Below are 18,198 nucleotides of genomic sequence, written 5' to 3' on the forward strand. Positions count from 1 at the left end.
GTGGGGCCCTAAGAAGCCCATGAGAAAGAAGCCTGCTGTGGTTGTGTTACCCCAACCTTCCCCAGCTCACGTGGTCACAGGACTCCTCTTTCAGGGAGGGCACACCACCTCACAGAGAGATTCTCCAGGTAGTGGTGCACAGACCAGGAGTTCCCTGGAACCTATTGTGGGAAACACCAGGCTGGGCATTCCTAAGGGCCATCCAGCTTTAACTCCTGCGGCGTCAGCCCCGAGATGTTGATAGCAGTGGGACTAGAGGGCACCGTTACTCCTTTCCAGGTCTCTAGAGTTACAGTATATTATGTTAGTAGAATTTCTATTAAAATTAGCTTTGAAATGATCCATTCTTTGATTTTTAGGCGACCCACAAGACTTCTTGAAGTTGAGGAAAGCAGTTGATTCTATAGCGTTTTTGAATCTTTAATCAGATTTTGAGACTTCTTCCCGATATTCTTAATTTTCTGTCCTGACTATAAAAATAGTGCAAACTTCTAACCAAAAATTCGGCTACAATAAAAGCATAAAGGTGAAAGTGAAAACCACCTATAGTGCTGGTGCCTGGAGAGCGCCACTGTTAACATGTGGCCTGAGGCTTTTTCTCCCTGGGCACATATATAATTTTTTGCATACCTTGCCTGCTGTTATATAATCTGCTCTTTCCCCCCACCTTTTCAAGAAATGTACTTTTTCATCATAGTTTTTAATAGCGCCACGGTATTCCAAGGTGTGGTTGTACCAGTGTTTATTTATCCGCCCTCCTGCGCTCTTCACTGCTGACACGTTCCCTTCCACGACACCCCGGAGCCTTAATACACACGTTTGAACGAGGATCAGATGAGAAGGAACCTGTCATATTGATCATGCAGGGCCGGCTTGTTGATACTTAAGCCCTGGCTTTTTGTGAAAATGATTGTTGCCAAACATGTCTCATCTTCCTCTTTCGTTATTATGGATGTCGGCATCAGGCCCTTTCATCTTCAGGAAGCTTTATTTTCTCATTAGAATTCTCTTGAGTAATTGTTCCCCTTCCTCTCCCCCAGCTTGTTTGCCATGAACTGATTCCTGGAGGGAAGACCATTCCTGTTACAAATGAAAATAAGTGAGTATGGCAATTAGATTTTTAAGGTCACCACTTGAAAAGACTTCATTCTGGCCGTCTGGGCTTACTTGGAGAATTTAGTAAGATAAATTGAAGTAGAAAGAGGCCGTAAATATCATAATGGAATTTCCTGGTTACAGTTCATAGGCCGAAATCGTATTAAATTCGATTTGCAAAATAAGAATTGACAATTTATATTTTGCAATAGCACTTCTAAGGTCAGAGGCACCCAGGCCGTGGTGTTCCTAGGAATTTAATGACGGCTCTAGATGCAGACAGATGGATTCTGAGCCGGTCGGGCACGAAGTCCTGAACCCAGAGGGCACGGAGGCGGAAAGACTCCTTGGAGGGGCAGATCATTTCGGAATGAGGGTGTGTGGCAGTTGTACAAAAACACTGTTCTTGAGAAGACACAGTGATGAATTCAGATGCAGCAGACAGGTCCTCAGACGTGGGGAGACCCTGAGGCCCAGCAGCCCTTGTCACAGATAACAGGCTTTTAGGAATCTATCATAAATGGTCCCTCAAAGCAAAGCCCCTCCATGCGTGTCTCCACCCAGCCCTGTACTCACCTAATTAAACAGTAGGACCCGGCTCAAGGAGTAGATACTGGCCCTTTTGTCAATCTGTCAGTCTCCTGCCACTAGGCTCAGCTGAACATCTGAACTGTTAATCTGAGCATCACTCTCTTCAGTGACAGGTGAGAGCTTAGTCCTACCCGGTGAGTCATTTGGATCAGATGCTGTCCCCAAGCATCATGTCCCTCTCAGGTCGGATCAGTCAGTCCACGCGCTCGGGGAGCTTTTATTTAGACTGTCAGAATAGTCAGGAGAGCAGACCCAATTCTCATCATGATTGAAATACACCCATTTTGACTCTTGGCCATGGGGCCTTAGAGTGACAGCCGAGAAAGAACAGGGGCCACAGGGTGGGTGGAAGCTGCCTGGGGGTGTCAGAGAGCAGGGTGGGTCCTGAGCCTGCCCACCGTGTGCCTGGAATCATCCCTTCAGAGGGTTTCACATGAGAACGCGTGTAAAGTACCTTCCAGGATGTCTGGCTCAAAGGAGGCCCTTAATAAATGAAAGCAGTGATGTCACCATCATCAGGTATGTTACCCTCAGATGGGCCCTGTTTTGCCAGGCATGGCACGGGGATGATGGTAGGAGCCGTATGTACAGCAGCCAGGGGAGGTGGGTTGATGCAGCCTGGGTTGGAGTGAGGTTCCTGTCCTGCCTGGAAACCTACCTGGAAAGTCATTTCACAAACTCTTACGTGTTCTTAGCATAAAACCTCAGTATAAGGGCAAGGACGTTCAGTTCTGCAGACTCTTTTTTTTTTTAAACTTTTGGGTTTATTTATTTTATTTATTTATTTATTTATGGCTGTGTTGGGTCTTCGTTTCTGTGCGAGGGCTTTCTCTAGTTGTGGCAAGTGGGGGCCACTCTTCATCGCGGTGCGCGGGCCTCTCATTATCGCGGCCTCTCTTGTTGCGGAGCACAGGCTCCAGACGCGCAGGCTCAGTAACTGTGGCTCACGGGCCTAGTTGCTCTGCGGCATGTGGGATCTTCCCAGACCAGGGCTCGAACCCGTGTCCCCTGCATTGGCAGGCAGATTCTCAACCACTGCGCCACCAGGGAAGCCCCTCTGCAGACTCTTAAAAGGCCTGACATCACCAGGACCTGCTCCTGCAGAGTGATACTTGAGCTTGCACTTCCTGGGTGTTCGATGGGAAAGTCTCCGAGGCTCCCTCCCTCTTTTGGTAAAATGGAACAGTATTAGTCACCTGCTTCAACGAGTACATGAAAGGAATAGCAGTGATAGAAAAAAAAAATCATATTTAAGTATATCAGTGTGCAAGCTTACCACTGGAAGCTTTTTTTAAATAGGCATGTTTTCCAGGTCAGTAACTCAGATCTGAGCATCGTGGGGTAAAACAGATTTATTTGGACTGTACTAACACCTGGGCTGGGCTCACATTCTTTCATCTGAGTAAATGGTTTGCTAAGAAATCAGCAGTGCTGGCAAGCCTGTGAAAAGGGATTTCACCTGGGCGGAAGCGTTGCCTTGTGCCGTGCAGCTGCAGATGAACTACTTGTGTTGGTGAAAGCAGACCTGGAAGACCGGCTGCTTGGAACCGTCGTTAGTGCTCCAACTTCCTTGTTAAGCCTGATTGTCAGCCAGCTGCATGTGGTTAAAGCTTTCTGCAGCCTTACCTTCTCATGGCCTAGACTCCTTGTCCAGTCCAGCAAGGTTTTGGTTGAGTTTCAACATGAAACAGTTTTTCTCTGGAGGACTGAACAGTATCTTAATTGGTTTATGTCCAAAAGGATGAAGTTAAATAAAAGTCCCTTTGTCCTAAAGAAGGGCCCTCTCCTTAGCTGGAGAATGTCTCACTTTGATTCTTGACAGTGAGGTTACCCCAACGTCTGACCCACTGGCTTTTGGGAGGAGTGCATGGGGTGACGCCCTTGACACTAACGCTTTCACAGTGGCACACCGTGGGCCGTTCAGGAGGGCTGTCATCCTCATCGCCGTTGTTCTGGTGAAGTGCTCTGGTGCTATTTGTGTTTTTGTAAAATGATTCAGAACTGACTGGACTCAATCTTTCAGCCCATCAGCAACCGCCCACCCTGTCCTGTTAATTTCCGTTGTTTTCCCTTGTTGGCAACAGAATTAGCTACATCCATCTGATGGCCCACTTTCGAATGCACACTCAAATCAAGAACCAGACAGCTGCCCTCATTAGTGGATTCCGTTCCATCATCAAACCTGAGTGGACCCGGATGTTCTCGACCCCTGAGCTACAGCGACTCATCTCCGGGGACAATGCTGAGATCGATCTGGAAGATTTAAAGTAAGGAGTGAGTGCAGGGGCAAGGTTAAAATTCTTAGGCCTCCAAGAAAGCAAGCTGCTCCTTTGCTGGGTTCCTTTTGGAGAGTTTTCAGGGTCCTGTCTCCAGGTGGACTCCTCCTCCCTGATCTCTGGGTGAGTTGCTTTGGAAGAAAAGCTCAAGCCCTTGTCTGCCTGGAGACTGAGAAGCAGAAGCAGAGCTTGAGGCCCGTGGGGCTCTCCAAAGTCCTAGGAAACAGTGGTGCAGGGTCTCCTGTCGGCTTCTGCTGGGAAACAACAGGGCCTACAATGCAACGCTCCACCCACTGAGCTTCCGGGACCTGGGGTTACTAAGGCATGAACTTCTGGCTTAAGAGAAGTTTGTCGTCACCCAGGCTGGCCAGAGTTTGCTGTGCCGCTTGTCTAAATTCCATGCCTGCCTGTGTCTGTAAGCGCCCGTCAGAATGTGTGGTTGAGCCCTTGTCTGCATTGTTTTCAGGAAGCACACAGTGTACTACGGTGGTTTCCATGGAAGTCACAGGGTCATTATCTGGCTCTGGGATATCCTGGCCTCTGACTTCACGCCCGACGAGAGAGCCATGTTTCTGAAGGTATTTCATATGTTACCTATATGTGCAGGGGGACATAATTCCAGAAGTTGATTCTCAAGAGAATCAGTTTTTCCAGCAGGGCCTCTTGTAGGCATAACAGTCTCTGCCAACCTGTAGAGCTGCTTACCCCTCTCTCCTAGAAAGAGGAAAGCCGGTCTCTCCTAACCACGTGGTCAGTGCCCCACACAGCAGGCATGTTTATGTCTCTGGGTGGCCTGTCACCACACCTGCAGTTCCTTGTCCTGTGCCTGCCCTTTTCTGTGGCTGCAGACAGCCCCAGAGCCAGGGGGAAGCCACAGAACTGTTGTACAGGAGAGAATGTGACTGTACTTTCTTTAAATATAATGATAGCAGAGCCCCAAGGCTCTCCCTGCCCTCCAATCCTCCTCCTGTCCCAGGAGACTGACCACCCCTCCCTCCCTGGACCAGCTCTGGCTGGCAGCGGGCAGCAGGCCTGATCGGCCTGAACTGGGAGGGGCACAGACTCGCCTGCGTCTGTTTCCTCATCCTTCAAACGGGTCAAGTCACACAGCACCTGTGGTATGATTAGCTGAGCTCGGGTTCACAGAGGACACAGCACAGTGTGGAAATGCTTCTAAATAGGATCTGCTGCTGCTGCGGTCTTTATGGTGGAAAATACAGGATATTAGGATAGTAATATATCTTGTCAATACTTTTTGTAAAAACTGTTTTTGAAGCATGACACGTAAACTTTTTGGATGGTCTCAGGAATCTCACTACCATTTATAACATTGTTTAAATGGTAATATTTATTTTAAGACCCAAACACTCAGCCTGACACGGAGTTTTGAAGCACAGCTCGGTGTCGTAAGTAACAGGTCCCTAGATCCCCTAGAGAAGGGAGAGCACTGGGCTAATGTTGAACTAAAGAAAGCGAATGGTTTCTTAGGACTTCCCTGTGCAGGTTAAGCACTTGGATTTCCAGGTGGGTAGATGCCTCTGTCCAGGCAGGACTAGTCATTTTGGGAAATGACGCAGGAGCTGCCGTCTGGAAAATGCAAGGAATTCCAAGAGTGTAGCAAGGAATTCCAAGAGTGTAGCAAGGAAGCGAGGCTGGCTGCCCACAGGCCCCATTTGGGGCCTCCAGTACCTTGGTCTGCCCTCAGCCCCGCTGGCTCCTGAGGCCTGGTTTTTGTTAGCGTGCTGAGAGGAGATTAGGAAGCAAGCTCACAGGGGCTGCCCGGCAACCCAGCAGGCACGCGTGCTCAGGGAGCCACCCGCACGTCCTCTGTGTGTGGCGAAGAAGCCGAGCGGAAAGGCAGGTGCAGAGCGAGCGCTCACGATTGGTGGTGTGGTGCGTGCCCCTGGCCTCGGCCCTCGGCTCGGGCCTCCCCCGGCACGCTTAGCGGGCCCGCTGGCTCCTCCCTCCCCCTCCCCCTCCCCTCCCCTCCCCCTCCCCCTCCCCCTCCCTCTCCCCTCTCCCCTCTCCGGTGCTCTTGTCGAGTGGTCTCTCCCTGAGGACGGCGTCAGCCAGGCCCACTCTGACTCCCGGCCCTGCTTTGTGTTGCAGTTTGTGACCAGCTGCTCCAGGCCCCCTCTCCTGGGATTTGCCTACCTCAAGCCTCCCTTCTCCATCCGCTGTGTGGAAGTGTCGGATGATCAGGTACCGCTGCGGGGGAAGAGCCGGCCCCTCTTGGTGGTGCCTGCTGCACCTACCGGGTGGGGCGCTTACCCAGTCGTATCCACGGGGCGGGCAGCCGGGCTCCTTGGCCGGGTGAGAAGGTGTCGCGGTTCTCGGGCCAGGAGCACAGGCGGGCCACTTTGGGGCCTCAGCTCTCCTGGAGGTCCCTTTCTCGTTACTCCCTCAGGGAAGAATACCTGCGGGGCGTTTTTCGTAGCTGCTGGTACAGGTCTGAGTGGCAGTGTGGGAGAGGGGTTGGAACGTGGGCTCAGGAATTGGACAAGCGCAGGCTTCAACTCCTCCACCTGCCGGCTGTGCCCACCTGGGTACGCGGCCTCATTCCCTCCTCTGCAGAGGGAGAGTGGACGCCCTAGGGGTTATCGTGTTCTATGTGCCACAAGCCTGACCCATAGTGGGTGCTCAGATGGTAGCCGTTGTTATAAGTTTCTCACCCCCCATAAAAACCCAGTGGCCTCTGAGTGTAGCTGCCTTCCACGATGCCACCGTCCTCAACGCCAATCCCTCCTCTTAGGTGACACTAGACGACCCTCAGCCCCCTTACTTAAGGAAGGCTGCCCCAAGTTACGGTCTGTCGCAGGCCGCAGTGCTGGCCAGGTCAGGAAGGAGTTTGTTACCGTAACGTTTTTACAGTGTCCGGCTCTTTGCACGTGGGGTTACCGGTGGTGAGCGGTTGAACCCGAGGCCCTGTTCCCAACTTCACGCCGGCTTCCGCCGTGCTTGCTTCTGTGCACCCACCTCTCCAGGCTGGTTGTCCTCCGCGGGGGGCCGGTCCAGCCCTCTCCCCAGGCGCCCCCCAACCTGAGGCTGTGGGGTGTGCTTGCAGGACACCGGGGACACCCTGGGCAGCGTCCTGCGCGGCTTCTTTACCATCCGCAAGCGGGAGCCAGGTGGCCGCCTGCCCACCTCCTCCACCTGTTTCAACCTGCTCAAGCTGCCCAACTACAGCAAGAAGAGCGTCCTGCGGGAGAAGCTGCGCTACGCCATCAGCATGAACACGGGCTTCGAGCTCTCCTAGCTCCCGTCCTCGCAGACTCTGGGCTCCCAGGCACCCTCAGCCCCAAGAGGCGGCATTCCCCTGGGAGCATGACTGATGTGCCAGGGGACGGTGGCCCCCATACCCTGTCTATAGCCATGAGACCCCCCTGTGGCCTCGAGAACTTTGGATGCACGTGACAAAGCTACCCAGCACTCTCCAGGTGACACTAACAGGAAGGGGGTGTTGAAAATAAACCTCCAGATTCCGCCAGCATTGGTCCTTCCTTCCTGCTTTACAGTGGCCTGAAGCCGAGGCCTGTGATGGCAGTGGGGCTTCTCTTTTTGTTAATTTGGTCTTTTCGTGAGTTTCTGTTCCTTAACTTTCTGAGCGAGCCATGCATGAACAAGTCCCAGGAACACCAAGGCTCCGGAGTGGTTTTCAGGGCATGGGCCTGAATGCACGAAGCTGACCAAACGTGAGATGCTCCCCTTCCGTTTCTGAAAACTCTTTACTCAGGTAAGGCCTCGCCAAGCCTCTATGCACCCGACAGAGTCTCAGCCTCCGTGCCGTCCGCAGCAGCCTCTCTCCAGATAGCCAGGCCCACCTGCTCCCAGGCGGCAGAGGTGCCTGCCGGTGAGACCACGGAGCCCCGGAAGCTCAGGGCGCTGCTCCCACCTCAGAGCCACGAGTTCCACTCGGCGGCGGTCCTCTGCCCGTTCTCACCTCAGATGCTCCGGGTCCTCAGCAGCCGGGCTGCCAGGGAGCCCCTTCTGGCTTGCTCCCGTCTTGGGCACTCACGTTGGCATCCCGGGTTTGGGAGAAAAAAACCCATCGGTCCTTAAGAGCAGCTCCGTTTCCAGAAGGCTCTAGCTGTTACTCGAAGCCTGCTGATTCCTGGGGAGGGCGGCTGCCTTTCCCCTGCTTGTTGGCCACACTTGTCGTCTAGTGAGGAACAAACACCAACTGAAGGTACCTGTCCCATCTGGGCAGTGGCTTTACTCCGTAGATTGTAGGAGTCCCAAGAAACGTGGGTCTGTTTCCCGTCCTCCCTCAGCCCTGGGAACCCGGGAGCTCTTTGCACTGATGGAGGCTCACGAGGCTGAGGAGACTCACGGGCCCTCCGGGATTTTTGGTTTTGGGTTTTTCACTTTGTTTTCTCTTCCAGCCCATTGCACTCTTCTGCCGTCATTCTTCACCTTTATCACGAGAAGTGTACTCTAGATCCAGGGAATTGAGGCAGAAGCCACGTTAGTGTTCTGTGCGGACAGCCGCCCACCCTCGCCCACCTCACCACACTCCCGGTGCATCCCCACCAGCCAGACTGAAGCCAGCCTAGAGGCCAGGAGCCGGCAGAGGGCTCGCAGCTCTCTTCCAAATAGCAAAACACCTTCCAGAAAGAACCTTCATGTTGGCGGCAAAGCGGGCAGGACCTGTCTCCATGGCCTCCGGCAGAGGGTTTCAGCCGGGTGCCGGTGTCCTGCCCAGGCCCAAGTTTGGCCATGTTAGAGCCCCAGGCTTCTACAAAACAGAGCACGTGTTTTACCTTGATGGGGAGACGGCAAGGAATTTAAAGACAGATAGGAATTTATTACTCTTATTAAGATTTGTCAGTAATCTCCGATTCTGTGGACTTGCCACTATCTTTAAACACTCGATTCCTTGGAAAATTCCTTTTAAACGTGCGTGTTGTGCTCTGGGCAGGTGGGTGCATTTATGCTGGTGCCTAAAGGATTGTCAACCTGCACGAAGAGGTTTGATTCTTATTCCCTAGGGGTCTGCCAGTGTGGGATGCAGAGAGAGTGGGTTCCTACGCACCAGCATCGCCTTTGTTCTTCTGACAAGGAGGGGTAGCTTGTAATTTCATTTAACTTCAACAGCTGGAAGTATTGCACTATCTGAAACCCTGAGTCTGTACTTTTCTAGGTGGTGTTCACAGACACCTCGATGGCTCTTGATGGCTCTAAAAAGTTGTGGGGTGGAGCTTGTTTTCATAGATAACTTTGGATTAAAACAACAAAAGCTTTATTAAATTTGTACTCAGCACACAGTGGCTTTGTTCTGCTTTTTATGTCGGGAAGGAGCACTTTCCAACCGAGTGCCTGGAGAGCTCAAGATGGGGGCATCTGGGGCTTAAAGAGCATGCAGGCTCCCACCGTGGGAAGAAGACACAGAGGATGATACAGCAGACAGCCGGGGCTCACTGCCTCACCAGGGTCAACAGTGGTGGACAGTGTGTCACCTTTCAGATAAAGCCAAAGCCCCCGTAGGCACCCTTCGTGCTCCCCATCCTTCTCACGCATTTCCCACAGGCAGCCTCCACCCTGGATTACACGCCTTCCACAGTAACGTAAAATGGTGACAGGTGTTCGTGGAAAAGAATCCAGATAATTCAAAAGTGCTCAAAGTAAGATTTTCCCGCTAATCTGGGTGTATTCGGCTTTCCTCCATTACTGAGGGTCGCATGCGCAGGACACGCTGGCCCTGTCTCTTCCTGTTACACAAGCCCAGGTTTACACTCAGCAGAAAGCCCATCTCAACCCTGCCAGTCTTTCCAGCTCCTCCCGTGAGTTCTTGCTGCCTCCCCTGGCCTGGGGGCACCTGAGGATCTGAGCATCAGGAGAGAGGTCTTGAAAGCCTGACAGTTGGGCCACGTGGGCTCCCAAGAGGAATTGGCATATGCCAGGCTCCCTCCCACAGAGCGTTTATATCCTGCAAAGGAAAAACATTCTGCAGAGTCCCCCACATCCATCAGTGGCCTTCAGTGTGGGACACGCCCACCTAAAAAACTAAAGCCTTATCCTGTGATATTTTGGCTTTTAATTACAGGTTAGTACTGCAAAGAGAAAGTTTGTCTTTATAACTAGGAAAAACAAGTGGGGTGTTTTCCATTACTATTAAAATGAGGACAATTCAATACACTGATAGAACTTGCAGGTGCCTAAGAATATTTAGGTGGAACACAGGTCACCACTGTTTCTGACTCCAGCAAAGCCATCAGCCTATGTTTGTGCTGCTGATGTAGCCGATACACGCTGCTAACTGTGAGAGGTACGGACAGGCAGGTTGTCTCTAAGCCTGGCTAACGTGTAGACCCAGGGCCCCCCTTAGGCTGAAGTCTTATTTCCTGGAAATGTCTTAAATTGATAAGAGCTGGTGGAGAACTGTGGACAGTGTTCATTCGGTGTCTTTTCCAAGAAACAGAGGCACGTGTGCAAACCCGGTCCCTCACTTCCTGCTCTAATTCGCACCGGGCGGCCTGGCTGTGTGCGCTTCCGGGAGCCCTGGTGCCACCGCGGGGGTGCCCAGAGTTCAGTGGCGTGATGTGCACCCAGCATGAGTCAGCACTCAGATGTCAGCCCTCTTCCTGCCCTTCCTCACCTTTCACGTTGCGAAACCCGGGCTGCCCCCGCACCTGGTCGTCGGGCCCTGGCCAGGCTTCCAGAGTAGCTTCTGGTGCTACCGACAGTGACAGCAGGATGACGAGAGATGACACGGAGGAGGGTCCTCTGTGATCTCTGTGGAGCTTCTGCGGAGTGGGGAGAAGCACACGCCCTCCTCTGCACTGCCTGCGGCGCGGGGCTGAGCAGGAAAGGACACAAGAGCATGTCAGCCAGAGGATCCTGGCCCAGGTGTTCCCAGGCTTGTGCCCCCCCATCCCCCAGCCAACACACGCGCACACAGCCACACACCCACACAGTGTGACACTTGAGTAACACTGAGAAGGGGCTGCTCTGAGGCCCAGACGGGATCCACGGTTTTCTCCAGCCTTTGGAGCATGGAATCAGAATGAAACAGCCACTTGTTATAATTATCGTGATGGTTAACATTTGTTACAAGCATGTGCTTAACAGGTGGCAGCTGACTCCCAAGTCCGGCGGAGTGCAGCTCTAACTGAGGACGCTAGAGAGAGCAAGGGCTTCGGAGCATCTGGAACTGGGTTCGCGTTCCAGCTCTGCCTCCCACCAGCTGGGAGGCTGTGGGCGAGGCCCCTTGCTTCCCTGGGCTTCCATTAAGTAGGCAAGCAGCACTCACCATGCCACGGAGGACGAGTCGGAGTCCGCGTCCTCTTTGTTTTCCACTGACGGCAGCAGGACCCCGAGGAGCTGGGCTCCACGCTCAGCCCAGCCCCAGGGGTGCAGGTCCTCCTCTGCCCGAGCCCTGGCCGAGCTCTGCGCTTCCCCGCGCACTCAGGCCAGGCATCTCCCCAACTCAGGACTCACAGCTGCATTCCCTTTGTGGTTTTCTCAGCTCTTGGAAATCTGGGGGGACTGGGGTGGGTCTGTCAGTTTACAGACCCTCCACCTAGAAGCCAGACTGCCCGGATCCACCCAGCGACAGCAGAAGACACCCCACTGAAGCTGGGCCACAGAGGAAGCCAAAGCAGAGCGTCGAAAACACTCACGTGCACACGAGTCCCCAGGGAGATCCTGCTTCAGCCGGTGTGGCTGGGGCACTGCACCGCAGACCACACTGAGGAGCAAGGGTTGGAGTGTCATCCTCCAAGCCCCAGCGATCAGCCTAAGACCCTGGACTTGGCATCAAAAGCTGAGTGACCCTGGGTAAGTTTCCAGCTCCCTGAACCTTCTTTCCTCATCAGTAAAATCACCCCAGCGATGGTAGTATCTGTCCTGAGAACCTCACGAACAGCTGGGATGGAAACATGGACTGTGGGGTCACAGACACGGGTGCCAGGCCCATCCCGGCCACTCATTGGCGGCGGGAGCTTTGACCACCTTCGCCAACCTCTCTCTTCTTATCCAAGAACTGGGCATTGTGAGTCGTGCCTTAAAGAGCATCGTCATGGTAACAGTGTGCGGGGGTCAAAGAAGAGGGGTCACATCTGTTTAGGCAGGTGGGGGCCGTGAAGGAGGTGTTCTTTCATTTTCACTTAGAAAGAGGTTTCCACTTTGGAGATGGGAAGGGAGGCATTTGGGGCAGAGGAAGCAGCCAGACCGAAGGTGTGGAGGTGGTGGACGGTGGGAATTAGAACACATCTATCACCAAGGACGGGAGCGGGAGCGTCATGCCATAAATGTAGTGGCGGTAGCTGCCACCCCCCGGGCTTTCGCCCGAGCCCAGCGCTGCGCTCAGCCCTCTGCACGAGCGGTCACATTTAATCCACCCGGGGACCCGGGACCCTGGGCCCTGGGAGTGTAGCTGGTCTGTTCTGCAGATGAGGACACAGGTTCAGAGAGGTGGGTTCGCTTGCATGAGACACACAGCTCCAAAGTGCCAGAAGTGAGATTCGGCCCTGCATCTGTGAGACCACGGAGGTCCCCCTTCCACCACTACGAGCACTGCCGCCACAGGGAACGGTCCGTGCGGGACACCCCATGCCGTGAGGGGCGCTGGAGGTGGCAAAGCCTAGGGGGCTAGAAGTCATTGGGTGCAAACAGACCCAGGGGGGCTGCAGGAGAGGGGCCTCCAGGGGGAGGCCGGGGAGCCTGAAGTTAGAGGCAGAAAGAGACAGGTCGGGGAGACACAGTGACACTTTGTCCTCTTGACAGTTTGGGCTGCTCTGGACACCTGTCCTAGACGTCAGGCTCCCTGGTCCTTTCGCCTTCCCTCTGGGCCTGGCCCCACTGACTCCCCACCCTGCTTGTGGCCCACCCAGGGACACTGTCCAGGGAAGGGACCATCACCCAAGTGGGGCAGTGCAGGGCCGCATGGAGTCTGTGCAGCCTGGATGGTTTGGTCACCATTACAGATGGTGCCAGATGGGCCTGGCAGCTGGCAGGTGTCCCAGCCAGGAGCTGGCCCAGGAAGCCGTACTGCCAGGGAGTTCAGGCTCATGTCCATTCATCCAACAGATAGATAGCCAGGACCTACTATGCTCTGGGCTGGGCTCGGTGCTGGAGGTACAGAGGGAAGAATGTGGGCACCACCCTGCCCTGCAGAGCTCGATATGGGGTGGGGGAAGAGGCGTAACTAATCCAAGGAGGACATGTGTGAGCACACACGGTCATCACTTATCTCCAGTGTGGTGCTGCTAGGATGCTCACTTCACAGGTGGGAAAACTGAGGTTCAGAGATGGTAAGCCCCTTGTCCGATGTCTCAGCGTCAGTAAACGGCAGAGCCAAGGTTTGAACCCAGGCAGAGCCAAGGTTTGAACCCAGGTCTGCCACGCTCCAGAGCCCTTACCTGGTTTGAGCAGGCAGAAGAGGGGTGGGAGAGCCTTATAGCCAAGGGGCCAAGCTTGAGGGAAGCCCCAGGGGCTGTTCTGTCCCTTGTCCAGAGCCCGCTGTGTCTGCTGCTGTCCCCTGTCCCACCTACCCTCTCGGGGGCTGAAGGAAACAGACAAAATTGCGCCCACTTTGCAAATAAGGCCTTGCAGCATTTTTAAGGACTTGCTGAGGACCCCAGAGCTCAGTGTCCCTGAGTCCTGGCAAAACCAGGAGAAGTGACAGTTTGCACAGCAGCGCAGGTCCCCAGCTAAAGAGCTAAAAGGCAGGGTTGGGTTTGGGAGTGTACCTGATAAAGGGGTGCCCTGCCCTGTCATATTGTCACTCCCCCTGACCCCTCACACAGGTTGGGGGCTGTGCCTGTCTGACCCTCCAGTGTATTCCATTACAGCTTTAGCCTCATGCATTCCTCCCTCCTTATAGAGGTTTATTAAGACACCCTGTCATAGAACTACCCCTGCTTCCTTGAACCTTCCCCAAAGCACCTGACACGAGCCCAAATCCTCTAGGTCCTTTCTAACACCCTGTTCCTGAAACACCCCGCAGCTCTCTGTGTTGTGTGCTCGCTCTCTCGTTGCAACAGGACAGTCGATCCGACTTTGCTCAATTACGGGTGTGGGTGTTTTCTTAGAGGTCTTTAGCTGGAGGTCACTGTAAATTAGAGACCCAAAAATGTCCCCCTGAACAAAGCGTTTGCCTCAACTAAATGTAGCACTGCAGGGAGGGGAGCAGGACCTGGTCCCTAGCACAGCAGGAAACAGCCTTAGAGGGAACTGAGAGGAAAACAGCCCAAGGAAGCGGCTTCCAGAACTATAGCCCTTGCCCCTAGGAGACCCGCTTGCTGGGAGAGGAGGGATGGATGATGGCGGCAGAGGCTGGAGGTGGGCTGGGGGCAGGAGGTGTCACGCCACTTCTCACTGGCTTTAATCTTAACTTTGCATGTTTTAATGTGAAATGTAATTACAGATTCTAAATTCTGCTGGTGAGCTCATCAGGGCTGACTGATCAATTAGTCAGACTTACAAGTGTTTGGGTCTCAAAGATCTGTGACCCTGTTGTGTCGTCTCAAAGCCCTGAGAAATCCCTGTCCTGCTGGTTTGCTCTCTTGGGGAGCTGTAGGGTTAGGAGAACCCTTAGGCAGCCTGAAGACCGATACCTACCTCTGAGGTCCCCACCCTTTTGAAATCTGTGAGGGATTTGGCCCAGGAATTCAGAAACATCAAATCCACATTATTTATTACATTACCTCCTTAGGAAGCCATGGCGGACATTACTAATGGATTACCAAACTCCTTCCTGCTGAATCGGATCCAGCTTCAGGCTCCTTACCACAGCCCTTTAGGCAGCCACTACCAATCAGTTGGAATTGGCATTTCTTGCCCATCCCTGGGATAAGCCCTGTCTCAGCAGAATGGAGTTGGGAAAGGAAGCTGGATTCTGATCTAGGAAGCCCGGGTTGAGCGCTGGTTTTTCCACTTGCTGACTACGGCACATAGGATTCATTACCCTACCCGATGGGGCGCCAGTTTGTCCAGGTAATGTTAGGGTGATAATCCAGAACAAAATTATTTTATGACAGAACCTCATAAAATAATTAAATGTGAAAGTCCACTGTCTACTCTCAAATTCTGTACAAGTTAAAGATGCAGCAACCAACGGAGGAGAAAGAAGGATGCCAGCATCCTCAACATCCTGTGAAAAGCTGGTGTGATTACCCGCCGGGGGCACTTCAGTGGGGCTGCGATCATTTTTCTTCCCTCAGCTGTTGTCCTAGAATGGAAGCCAAGCGTCCACATTCAGGCTGCACAGGGGCTGCACTCCAAACAGCCAGCTGTCTCCAATAGAACGAATGCAGGACACACTCTCCAGGCTTCTAGTTTTTGGAGGGGCCCCGTGGCTTTGGCTGCTGGTGGGCGCCCTCCCCTTGGGCTGTTCTCTTGGCTCCAAACATCCCAAGGGAGGTAGATGATTTATTATAGGCAGGGAAAGCAGTTGCCAGTTTCTTTACACTTTTTCAATCATGTTTATTATACAAGTACGCCTCTGTCAAATCTAACCCAAATACATTGTAAAAAAAAAATTAGAAAATCCAAACAAAAATGTAAGTAAAAACCACCCAGTAATCCCACGATTTAGAGATAAGCATTATTAACATATGGAATGAATCCTTGCATCTTTTTTCTATGGTATATTTACATTCATGTTTCTTTTACAGGATTTGGATCATTCTATACCTATCATTTTATAATTCGGGGTTTTTTCCCCCACTTAATAGATTGTGAACACTTTTCCATAGTAATAAATATAAAGGCACCATCATTTTCAGTAGCTTTATGATATTTCCTACAGTCCCTTATTGTTAAATATTTCTTCTTTAATAATAAGCTCCCTATTGTTGGACATTTGTTTGCAGTTTTTCTCTGTAATGAGCAGCATGCACTGAAAAGAAAAAAAAAAAACCCTATGACTCCACTGATGAATCTATTTCCTTCCGAGAAATTCTCAGACACGGAATTGCTGGGCCAGAAGGACGCACATTTCCAGGACTTGGATAGGCATTGCCAGATTGCCCTCCTGAGAGGTCGTACCTAACTCCACCCGCCACAGTGGAGTCAGCGTTTCTCTCTCCCCGCTGACACCTGCAGGTGGAGAGCCACAGGCTTAGAACTCGCTCCAGCTGCCGGTCCTGCAGCCGGACCCCTGAGGGCTGCAGGAATCAAGTTCCTCCCCTTCCACGCCCCACCCCAAAGCGCCTGAGAGAGCCCGTCTGCCAGGCAAGGCCAGGGTCCCGATGGCACCCCGTGCAGCCACCCGCAGACCCTGACCTCCTCCCCTTCCACGTAGGCGCCTGATGTCTCTCCTTGAGGCCTGTAGCCCACACCTCGTGACGGGGCAGCGAGCTTCTGAGTTATCGGCAGCCTTATTTCCCTCTACAGCTCCTACGGAGTTAACAGATGTACGCACGTCTGAGGCAGTCATGCGGCAAGAGACTTTGGGGCCAATCCTTCCCGTTTTGACAGTGTGTAATCGAGGTGAAGCCATAAATTTTATAAACAAGAATAAACGACCCTCAGCAACATATGGATGCTCGACCCTTCCAAGGTGATCGTAAATAAAGGCACCTGCTCACTGGGGAGGGACGTGGGCACTGCAGATGGCCGGAGACAAGGGCCAAGGGTCTGTGCCTTGGGAGCAGCTGGTGCGGGGAGGACCCCCAGGTCCTGGGTCAGCTGGACGCCTTTCTGCCATTTATTCAATCCCTTCCCCAGGCTGCCTTTGCCCTGGTGCACGCTGAGCTGCCCTGCTGCTCACCCTTCCTCGGAGAGGTAGCTTGTAGCGGGGTCCTCCCGGGTTTAGGTCCCCTCTTCTCCTCCTCTGCCCCAGTTATTTGTCAATCATGTCCTCTGTCCCAAGAGGGCCCCTTGCGGGAATCCGAAGACCAGGCTCTGCTGCTGCCCGCAGGGAGTCCTTGGGCACTGATCCCTTTTGGCTCTCGCTGTTCTGTGACCGGGTCACCCTCCCTTTCACTTCGGCCTGTTGCTCCGGGAGCTACATCCCCCTGGGCTGGCCTGGCCCAGGACCCTCTGGAGGCCCCCATCTCCCACCGGCTCAGGAAGTCTAAACAAACCAGAGGCGCTGCTCCCCGTCCTGTGCGCTTCACCTGGGCCTGAGCTATCTGAAAGTGCTTTGAAAAAGGATAAAACCTCATTCAAAAATAGCTACATTTTATTTTTTTTGAGCTGCTGCCGTGTGCCAGGCCCATGGACATATTTCCTGAACCCTTGGAAGTTGGTATCATTGTCCCCAAAAATAAAAGTTGAAGACTGAGGCTCAGAGTGGTTACAGATTCCCTCAAGGTGACTCAGCTAGGAAGTGACAGAGCTGGAACTTGATTTCAAATAATAATAATAATCAAAATAATAATAGCTAACATGAGACGGGGGAGCATGCTAAGCCTTTTAAACATTGCCTTATTAAACTCTTCCAGTGGTCCTGTGGGGTGGATATGATTTTCATTTCCATTTTACAGATGAAGAAGCAAGTCCAAGGAAGACGGAACGACTTGCCCAGAGTCGTGATGCTAGGAAGTAACAGAGCTGGTCTTGGTCCCACGTCTGCCTGAAGCTGACGCCCATGCCGAGCGTCTGACTGTTGCTCACACTCCCGTGCTCCTTCTCACACCACAAGCCTGGGGCTCCGCAGAGCCAGCAGGGAGGCCACTGGAGCAGGCAGCCCTGTGCACGGCTTCACTCCTGAAGTGGGTGCTGCACTGGCGAACTGAGAGCAGAGGTTCTTCCCCGGGGCTTCCACGGGTTGTACGCAGACTGCGAACACGTGTCTTTGTGTCTCTCTAGGGAGAGGATGCACAGAGCCTTCATCAGGAGTTTGTGAATCTGTGGAGTGGGGGAGCACCGGGACACCCCCAAGGTTCCTGGGTGTCCCCCAACCTGCCAAATCCTGGTGTCCCCAGCCAGCTCACCTCCTGCCTCTGCTTGCGCCCAAGCACTGTCTTCCACGATGGACTCCAGAGAAGAAAAGTGACAGGTCAAGGCAAATGAACACTGCACCCTGGCCGGGCTGCAAAGGGGGCCTCAGTCCTCTCCCTAAGCAAGGTCAGACCAGCCTGGGTCCAGTATCGCCAGTGGGCCTGGTCTGAAGGGAGGGGTGAGCCACAAATCCTCCCAAGGCGCTGATTTATGTAGCATTCACGTGGAATTTATTACACAAAGGATTTTATTCAATTAAACTTGAAATGCGTCTGGATTCTTAAAGGTTCAGTAGTGATAACTGGGACAGAGGGATCATAAAACTGTATGGGTTGTCGGAGCAAGGTGT

The 18,198-nt window shown here is 53.1% G+C and overlaps 1 protein-coding gene across 10 annotated transcripts in view; it reads left to right on the plus strand.

Moving 5' to 3' along the window:
* UBE3B (ubiquitin protein ligase E3B) overlaps window positions 1-18,134 on the plus strand; it is a 65,078-nt gene extending 46,944 nt beyond the window's left edge. For 7 of the 10 annotated variants that reach the window (XM_082354449.1, XM_082354446.1, XM_082354445.1 and 4 more), the window contains 5 exons: window positions 1,041-1,099; window positions 3,771-3,953; window positions 4,429-4,540; window positions 6,072-6,164; window positions 7,027-9,226. In XM_082354449.1, coding sequence (XP_082210575.1) covers window positions 1,041-1,099; window positions 3,771-3,953; window positions 4,429-4,540; window positions 6,072-6,164; window positions 7,027-7,218 — 639 coding nt within the window. In that variant the 3' untranslated portion in view covers window positions 7,219-9,226. Of the gene's footprint in view, window positions 1-1,040; window positions 1,100-3,770; window positions 3,954-4,428; window positions 4,541-6,071; window positions 6,165-7,026; window positions 9,227-11,030; window positions 11,739-16,298; window positions 16,465-17,392 lie in introns of those variants that run through there. The other 3 variants (XR_014234229.1, XR_014234228.1, XR_014234230.1) reach the window with 3 other exon arrangements.
* Window positions 18,135-18,198: the final 64 nt, after the last annotated feature.

This window comes from Balaenoptera borealis (assembly GCF_965194805.1).
Source record: "Balaenoptera borealis genome assembly, chromosome: 14".
Classification (NCBI taxonomy): domain Eukaryota; kingdom Metazoa; phylum Chordata; class Mammalia; order Artiodactyla; family Balaenopteridae; genus Balaenoptera; species Balaenoptera borealis.